The sequence below is a fragment of the Anneissia japonica genome, unplaced genomic scaffold, assembly GCF_011630105.1.
Source record: "Anneissia japonica isolate Jap-2015-1 unplaced genomic scaffold, ASM1163010v1 scaffold1665_len535045_cov187, whole genome shotgun sequence".
NCBI classification, from domain to species: Eukaryota; Metazoa; Echinodermata; class Crinoidea; order Comatulida; family Comatulidae; genus Anneissia; species Anneissia japonica.
Window position 1 is genome coordinate 26686 of NW_022727261.1, and position 9878 is coordinate 36563.

General features: G+C 34.2%; 1 protein-coding gene across 2 annotated transcripts in view; it reads left to right on the forward strand.

The window, feature by feature from the left end:
• Positions 1 to 9878, forward strand: part of LOC117113648 (gamma-aminobutyric acid receptor subunit beta-3-like) — a 32928-nt gene that overhangs the window by 14638 nt on the left and 8412 nt on the right. For both annotated transcript variants that reach the window (XM_033257053.1, XM_033257052.1), the window contains exons 3-5: positions 4317 to 4384; positions 7912 to 8132; positions 9488 to 9570. In XM_033257053.1, the coding sequence (XP_033112944.1) occupies positions 4317 to 4384; positions 7912 to 8132; positions 9488 to 9570 (372 nt within the window). The remainder of the gene's footprint in view (positions 1 to 4316; positions 4385 to 7911; positions 8133 to 9487; positions 9571 to 9878) is intronic.

The following is a 9878-nucleotide window of genomic DNA, read 5'->3' on the forward strand; positions in this document are numbered from 1 at the left end:
GTAGTTAATTGTAGCATGCTAGTAGCACTATATCAGCAGCAGCAGTATTAATAGTAGTGAGGGCCGGCGGAACGTTTTTCAAAGAGGGGGGGGGGGCACTAGTAAGATGAATGGGAATATGAATTGTGAGGGAGCCGATCATACAAAAATCTGCATAGACATTATATATTTTCTGCCAAAAGGTATGGAGGGTGGGGGGAAGCACCCCGGCCCCAGGTTCTGCCCGCCATGGTAGTAGCAGCAGTACGGTAGAAGTTGTACAGAAGTCGCACCACAGCTACGGAATACATTGCTCATTAATGAAATGTAATTGTTCTTTATGGGTTTGTTTTTCCATGTGTATTTGTTATTATACTCATGGGACCAACGGCTAAATATCCCATTCAAAGGAAGAGACAATTAGAGTAATGTTTATTAAACCAAGGACAGAATAGTACGACATAGCAAGTCGTGAATGCATATCTTGACTGTTATCCCTCGGGCCCCCCCCCCCCAAAAAAAAAAAATACTCGCTCCCCCAGTTGTCCCTCTCCAATTCAATGATAATATCACTCTCAAGTAATTTAAAATCGCCTCATATAACTTTTTACGACCTCACTCCCCTTTACTAAGTCATCGAGCCCCCTCCCCCACTTCAACTTGCACCGCCTCCATCAGCCTCTCCCCTCATTTCAATACTCCACACGCCTACTCTATACGCCACTAGTTACACAATAAATTTCAACCTAGCACCACAAAGAGTATTGAAGATGTTGTGATATTCCAACGGCGGAGAAAAGGTAAAACGAGAAATCAGAGCCAGAAGATCCAATCTTTTTATGTATTCATTGGTCGCTGTGGTCTTTCAGTGAACTCTTAGCAGTACAATTAAACGCTTGTGAAAGTTAATGATATTTCTACATCGCATCAATATTAATTTCAGTGACATGGATAAACGGATAGATCATGAACTTGCTATCCTCGGCAATTTTTCTTCAATTATTACCTACCTTAATATACGTCCTTGTCAACAAATTACAGTAGTTTGAAAATGCCAAATGCATCCTATATGACAATTACTGTGATTCTTAATATTACTTTTACCAGGCGAACCGCTGATAAATGATTATTTCGAACAAGGAACTTGCTAATTTTAGTTTGACGTGATTATCACTGGCCTAATTAATAATAAAAGTACGAACCAACAAAAAAAAAGCCTTGCCATTGCCATAAACCTATTTTACCTCGTTTTTCAGTTTAAAGAAAATAATTCTATCAAAGTAGGTAATACTACAGACTCTGTGGTTGTACTAATACTAACATAGGGTCACACTAACATATCTTACAGCTATTTACCTAATTGTATATACAATTCTACAGTTACTTAACGCTTAAAATGAAGTGGAAACACCCGATAGCCTAGGTATCCCCCGACATTTAGTTTGGTCTACTGCTGCATAGTTATCATGTGGGAAACATCACCTAGCAACCAAGCATGCCTCCCGTACGGTACTTAGAAATATCTAAGATATGTTTTGTGAACATAGAGGGCGTTAACCATTTTTGATCACATGGAATATAAGCCTAGGGCCTAGGCTGGAGGCATATGAAAAATAAAGTAAAAAATAAATAAATTGTTAGTGTTTGATTTGTTTTGTATTACAAAAATATACAGGTAGAAGGAAGAAAAGCAAGGAGATCCAGAGCGGGTTATAATTATATCGAAAATTGTATAATGATGATTATGAGCTCATTATTACATTTTACGTGTTTGTTGTAAATTGTGGCACTATTCATCAACGGTCGAGGTGCAAACCTATACGTATGCTCTATTTTAATAATGATTTGTAAATTTTTAATGGCCAATATTTGTAATAATTTTTCAGTCTTTCAATTCAGCTTATGCTGCAATAGACTGTTTTGTATGTGCGATTCTTTTTTTGCAATAAATATACCTAAATATTTATATATGTTTATTAATTTTGTTTCATTTATAACCTTGAAATTTTTACTATTAATTAAGTTACTAAAATATGTTGAACCTGAGCGCAAAACACGAGGTAGATTACTAAGAAACTATTATTGTAGTGCATGGTACAGTTGACGCATTATAGCCGTTTTCTATGTCTCTTCATGAAGAGGACCAGTTCATAATTAGTGAGGCGTATAAGGCCTATAACTCGAAGATATGTGTAATGACTAAACGACTTCAAACTGCTCTCTGCGGTGTTAGTTTATAGTATGTGTTATTACTATATTTTTCTTACACCTTTAAAAATTTCTACATCTGCTCAGCTCTCTCAGTAAGAATATTAATTTCGATATGACGTTGTCGGGAGACCCCTACTAGTCGCCAGTAACAGCTGTGACTTGCAGTATGTTAAGGGCAATATACTCTCTACTAAATGACTACAAATAGCTATTGAAATTCTTTACAAATAGGTCAAGAAAGGACACGCAATAGATAAGAACATCAAAGGCGGGTTTATCGATATTTTCATGCACTTGGCTACAATAATATAAATACTATAATAATATGAAAATTTATATAGCTCATCGATTGAGGTGCAATAGAGCTTAATACATTATTATTATTATTATTATTATTATTATTATTATTATTATTATTATTATTATTATTATTATTAACAACTATAGTAAAATGCACTACAGAAAATTAATAAATTATTATTATTATTATTATTATTATTATTATTATTATTATTATTATTATTATTATAGTACTACTACTATAGTAAAATGCGCTAAAGAAAATGAATACAGTAAATTTGAGCTGTGTACTTTCCTAGCAGAATCGACATTCATCCATAATTATACGAACGCCACTTTACTTTCAGGAATTGGGTTAATACATTTGCTATGGTTTTTAGTTGGAATGAAGATCATATAGAACATTATGCATCACAAATTTCAAAAGTAATGTTCAAATATGAAAACATTTCTGACATTGGATTGGCATTCAAGACTAATACAAATAGAAGTCTCGTGTTTACGGATGTAACCTTGAATGACGGGCACAACTGCCTATCTTGTAATACACACTCGTCGAAACCTTATACAGTATAATAGACCTTTCCGAAGTGTCAATCAGGCAAATGACCAATCAGGACAGGGCTACGAATACGCGCACGTCACTGGAACACACGTACCGTTCCACAAACGCACGCGCTTGCGTTTATTTTTACACTGTCGATCGTTTAATGGGATCTTAGAAGCAATATCCAAGGGTGGGCTTAGCGGAAAGTTTCATTTTTGTGGGACCACTACTGTACATTTTGAGAGGTTTAAATATGAGCCCGACTCTAAAGGTGCATTCACACCGAATCTAATTTTTCGCATCGGATCGGAAAGCTTACCAAACTGATCCAAAAATCGAATCAGTGTTTAAGAATAGAGACGCTGGCGTTTTCAGTGCTTCGAAAACGCGTCCCGAATTTTGGTTCGGATCCGATGCAAATACAGCTTTAAGAAGGTTGAGAACCAGGGAACTAAGGCGATCTATCAATTGTCTCATTGTCCTACAATAATAGAAATGCACAAATACATAAGTGAATGTAATATAAGATGACTAAGTTATTAGTTTATAATATACCGTAATATACCGGAACCTTGCCTGCATAACAATAAGTGAGTATATATAATATATGTATTACAAAGAAAAAAAAAGTTATTGTCTATTATTCCATCACGACAATAACAATTACTTAAAAAAAAAAAATAAAAAAAAAAAAAAAAAGTTGCAACTTATGATTATAAAATAACAAATACTGTATTACTTACATTTTATTCTTATACATAATAATTTTTAAATAGCCTATGTACAAAGAAAATATTGTAAAATTAAAGAAGGAAAATATATAAAAATAAAAGGAGGTTGCCCCCAAGAATACAGGAAAAAAATGTTTTCAACTTGGCTGCTATTATTATACTTTATAGTATTGATGAAATCGACAAAATATATCATATGTCATTTTCCGGGTTACGGTACTTTCTTTTAGATTCAATGTTATTGATTCACCGTCAAACTTACGCGGTACACATGTACTGTTATTATTATTATTGTTACTATTATTACAAATTACAAATAATGGTATAATAACAACTTAAGCACGATATAAAAATTAGGTCAAAATTGTATCCATCTTATTGTCATTATTATATAATGTTGGTTATAATGTTGGTTGTGAAACATAGTAATCTAATGTTATTTTGCTATGAACTATTACTTTGGAAGCTGCCGAAAAAACAATATTAAATAGACCATTAACAATGCCCAAATCAATTACAGTATAATAAATTTTAATGTTCTTTTACAGGTCCTGCGGTTATGGTCGGCGTGGATATGGAAATAGCAAGTATTAACAGCTTCTCTGAAGTTAACATGGTAAGACCACACGTTTTTAGTTAAGAGGAGCGTACATTCTTTTGCTGTTCTTTAAGATAGGAAGGGGTTAGTAGGGGTGGGGCAATTCAATAGAAAGCACTGTCTACCAAAAACCCTAGCAAAACATACAGATAAATGTTTTACATAAGCCAGTAGAGGTGTAAAATAATAATAATCAAAATGATGATGATATGATGATGATGATGATGATTATGACGATGATGATGAAGATGATAATGATGATGATGAAGACGATGACAATTTTTGATTAAGAATATGATGATAATGGTTACGACGAAGGTGAATAATAAACTATTTAATATATTTATTATTTATAATATATTATATAAACGCCTTAAATTAACAAGCATGCTGGAAACACAAATAAATATATACAACTATGTGTTTCAAAATGTGGTTCTACAAAGTTAGCGATAACAACTGTAAATTAACACAATTTTAAACGTCTGCTTTGCGTACGCTACCTTGACACTAAGAACAGGTTCCTCGTCTACAGTTACTAATAACACAAATCCACCTGGCGGCATCGCGATAGTTCAAACCAGGTACATTTCAGTAGATATTGTAACTCTATAATCATAGCCGGAGTATGAATCTTAAAGTGTTTGCATAAGAAATATATATATATATATATATATATATACTGTCTCTTATACACATCTAGATGTGTATAAGAGACAGATAATATACCGTAATATACCGGAACCTTGCCTGCATAACAATAAGTGAGTATATATAATATATGTATTACAAAGAAAAAAAAAAGTTATTGTCTATTATTCCATCACGACAATAACAATTACTAAAAAAAAAAAAAAAAAAAAGAAACTAGACCTTCACCATACGCCATCTGTAACTAAATGCGTATTGACATAATGGAGAATACTTAAACAGCTTTGGACTTGCTATCTTCCTGAGCAATTGTAGTCGCCGATCGTGAAATCGTTGATGCGTACGTCAATACATGAAGGCGTTGTTGTTAATTAGTATCCACTTAATCAAATAATACAGACTATTGATTAGAGGAATTAGTTATGAAATTGGCAGTAATATACAACGCACAGAGGCTTCAATTTGCGCACAACAATTTTCTTGCGCACCGGCCAAATCCCTTCACCAAACAAACCTGATACAAGCTTTGGCCTCGGGCTGATTTATTTGAAACCGAACGCGTTTCACCCATCGCTTTGCGTTAGCAGATTATTAAACGCGTGGCGAAAGTTGTCGTATCATGTTACGTAAGTACAAGCACACTGACGACGGCTAAAGTTGAATAAATTGCGATTTCCTCCTAATTTCGATACGTATCCCAGTATTGAATCGACCATTTTTGCAGATTTATTAATAATATTATGTAACATTTGTCGATAGTACAGTATTTGTGTCGACATTGGGATAAAATTACATTAACTGAAGTAAGTAGGGCGTTAGATATTGGGTAGAGATACTGATGGGCTAATGAACATCGAACGAGAGATTGTTTATTACATACCCATGTCACAAAACTAAATGCCTTGTCGTACTTATATAGCAATTTCAATGAAAATGCTTTCAATTTCAAGTAACGGGTTCTGCATACATGGTCACCGTACATGTAGAGAGATAATCTCTCGGGTACGCCTAACGTTAAAAAGAAGAGGAATCTTTGAAAGTAAAAAAGGGTCTTTCTAACTAGGACTCAAATCCAAGCCTTTTGCTTAATATTGCACAGACCCATAACAAACTGGGCCTCAAGTGGCTCCGATTGGAGACAGTGGATTGTACAGTGCACTATTGAACCATTGATGAATTACTTTAGACAAACTTAAGCCTTCATTAGGGGTTCTCAAGTATATCGCAATAGGGGCCAAAATTGTTCATTGAATAAATTTGAAGAACCAGGGCAAGAGGTGTACTATGGCGCGTACGCATACCGCCACCCGAGCGCCGCGCAGGTGCGAGGGTTTGGGAGGTTCGTGTCCCCTTCCCGAATTAGATTTTTTTGGAAAATAATAAGCTGCTAGACGCTCATACAGGGTACGGTACCTTGACCTAAGAAAATTAACCTTGCGTAATGCAAAAGTCAAAATGTTATATATCACACAATTGGTCAACTGTAATACAGTATTTCTTTGCTGTTTGCTGCAATAGTTTTCCGATTTGATTAATTAAATCGCTACAATTTGTGGGGAAATATATAGGCCTAGTCGGCAAAACAGAATGCAAATTTATTAAGGTCAGAAATATGTAAGCACAAGCTTAACGAATGAAAAATATTATTTCGGCTTGTTCTCATGGGCATAACACGCACACGCGGGCGGGAGATGGCCCTCCGGTCGCGTCACCATTTAAGACCACTGGCAGAGGCGGATCCAGAGATGTCCAAAAAGGGGGGGGGGCGCGAAAGTCGGGGCCGAAAGTTGGGCCGATCGAGACAACATTATTTTAGGGGTCCGCGAAATTTTTGTGTTCTAGCCGCCCGAAAATAACATTTAAGGCGTTCTGGGCTATCATTTTTTTCTTTTTCTTTCTTTTTTCACCTCCCAAAAGATGGGGGAGGGGCGGGGCCGGGTCCCTCCCCCCACTAAATCCGTCCCTGCCTCGACTAATTCCTCCATGATTGAACCGCATTCATTAATAATAATACGCCCTCACCTAGGTGTGTAATGACAAGACGGGATCTCGATAAGGATGCATGATGTATGCATTTATCATATTTATTATTATTATTATTATTATTATTATTATTATTATTATTATTATTATTATTATTATTATTATTATTATCATCATCATTATTATTATTATTATTATTATTATTATTATTATTATTAAAAAGCATTTATATAGCGCCTTTACAGAAAAGATTAAAACATTTAAACATTTTAATCATTTTATCTTGAGAGTCGTCCATGATTGTCGGCACTTTCCGGGGATAGGAGTAGGCCTACACTGTCGGGAATACCTTGGTGTCTGATAGCGCACGGTATTATTAATGTTGCGTGATGATAATTAGGGCATTTCCCCATCCAGGCAGTGCCGAAATTTGTTGGCAAAACCCAAAAAATCCATTTGCTGTCTTTCTATGTATCCGTGTTTGTATGTTTTCTATGTTTGGTATTTAAACTGACAAGCAGCCGTTTATTTTGATTCCTTTTGATTTTGTAATATTTAATTTGTGAATAAATGGTTCAATGTATATCGGACAAGATCACACACTTTAAAGGGTCTAGCGGTATACAATACTTTACGAATAGTCCAAAAAAAATATTAATTTGCGTGAGTGAAAAAATGCATTAACATTATACTTCAGTGGACACCTTTCAACCGGGTTCCTACGGCTTTGTTGGGATTTAAATCCGATTGGAGGCAACTAATCTAAGAAGTTTTCGCGATTTCAATAAATAAAGCATTTCGTTGTCTTTTATTTTCGCGATTGAACACATTCCTAAAATAATACAGTGCACGTGAGTTTTGTTTGTAAAATTATTCATTTAACGAGCTATCTCTCTCATTTTTCTCATTAGGAGTATACGATCACAATGTATTTCCGACAGTATTGGCAAGATAAACGATTATCATACAGTAAGGAACTGGGTAATATATCACTTGATGGGAGACAAGCAGACAATATCTGGGTTCCAGACACTTATTTTGTAAATGATAAACGATCATTTGTACACGATATCACGGTGAAAAATCGTTTAATTCGACTGCACTACGACGGAACAATTTTATACGGGTTAAGGTATTTTATCGTTGTTATTATTGCTTCAAATAAAAAATATTTTTGTTAGGAGAACAACTATTAAACAATAAAAGTATGAGTCGTATTAGTCTATAGCATAAGCATAAAATACAAATGAAATGAGTAGCACCTTCTTTAGACTAACGAAATTTATTGAGGCACAAACTTTCGCTAGCTTCATCAGGTGAATGAAGTGGAAAACACAGGATGAAATTGATCATTCAAGTTATGCAAATGAGCAATATAAGCAAAATATATATAAACAGAATGTCTGCTTGTAGCAGAAATATTTAATATATATATATATATACATATATATACATATATATACACATATATATACATACACACATATATATCTGTCTCTTATACATTCTATGTACCTACCGAAAAGCCTGAAGTTATCTTAAGCCCAGCGATCACGACGGAACTTTGATCGCTGAGTGAATTCATTCATTGGAATTTGAAACAGCAGTGCATAAAATTACACTTAAAGTATATCTGGGTAGCTCAGAGACGAATAGACCCTTATTAGGGGAGAAGCAACTTAGGCCTACTGTACGAGCTTGTCCACACCTCGAGCGCTTTGAGACTGTTTTGGTATAAAGCGCTATCCTGTAAATCTAACTACTACATTACATTATAATAATTTCATCCAAATCGTAAAATAGAAGCCAGGCTATTATTTAATAAATACTGTTTCAAATGGTTTAACTAAAGAGATATAATCTAAATTACAGTAATTTAAATGAAATCTGATATTTAGTGGGATTAACGCCAATAATTAAGTAAGTGATTAAAACAAATAATTCTTCCAAACCCATTGAACTCAAATTGTATAGCTGTAATTCATTGATTTGGACGCTTGGATTGTCAACAAAATGTTAACGTCAAAATTATTCCACTCCACGACCGGTGTCTGGTGTAACAGATGGGCACTAGACATACATATATATATATTTGAACCAGGGATAAATAAGTTAAACACGGATAACTATGTTAACCAGGGATAAAATTTTAACCAGGGCTAACTATGTTAACAAGCGATAAAATGTTAACCAAGGATAACAATGTTAACCAGGGGTAACAATGTTAACCATGGATAACTATGTTAACCAGGAATAACTATATTAACCAGGGATAACTATATTAACCAGAGATAAAATGTTAACCAGGGATAACTATATTAACCAGAGATAACTATGTTAACCAGGAATAACTATATTAACCAGGGATAACTACGTTAACCAGGGATAAAATGTTAACCAGGGATAACTATGTTAACCAAGGAAAAATCAAGGAAAAAATATGTTAACCAATGCCGTCACTATACGAAATATGACATTTTCTTTTAGGATAACAACTGTAGCTTCGTGTATGATGGATTTGCAGCATTATCCGATGGATGAACAAAACTGTACATTAGAAATCGAAAGCTGTAAGTATAATATATACTCTTGACATGCTATCTTTTATCTAGCGTCATATGATCTTTTGTTATCTTTGTTATATTAAATAGTAAAGTAATTGAGCAATACTGAATAACTACTAAACGTCATGCTGGCAAATGGAATCCGGAGCAGCCATTAGCGTTTTTGAGGAGGACAGTAGAATATATAATGATAATTATATATAAATATGACATACTATTATATAATTATATATATATATATATATATATATATATATAAATGTATACAGGCCTGCCTGTATAGGCCTATACTAATCAGAGTAAAACAAATTATA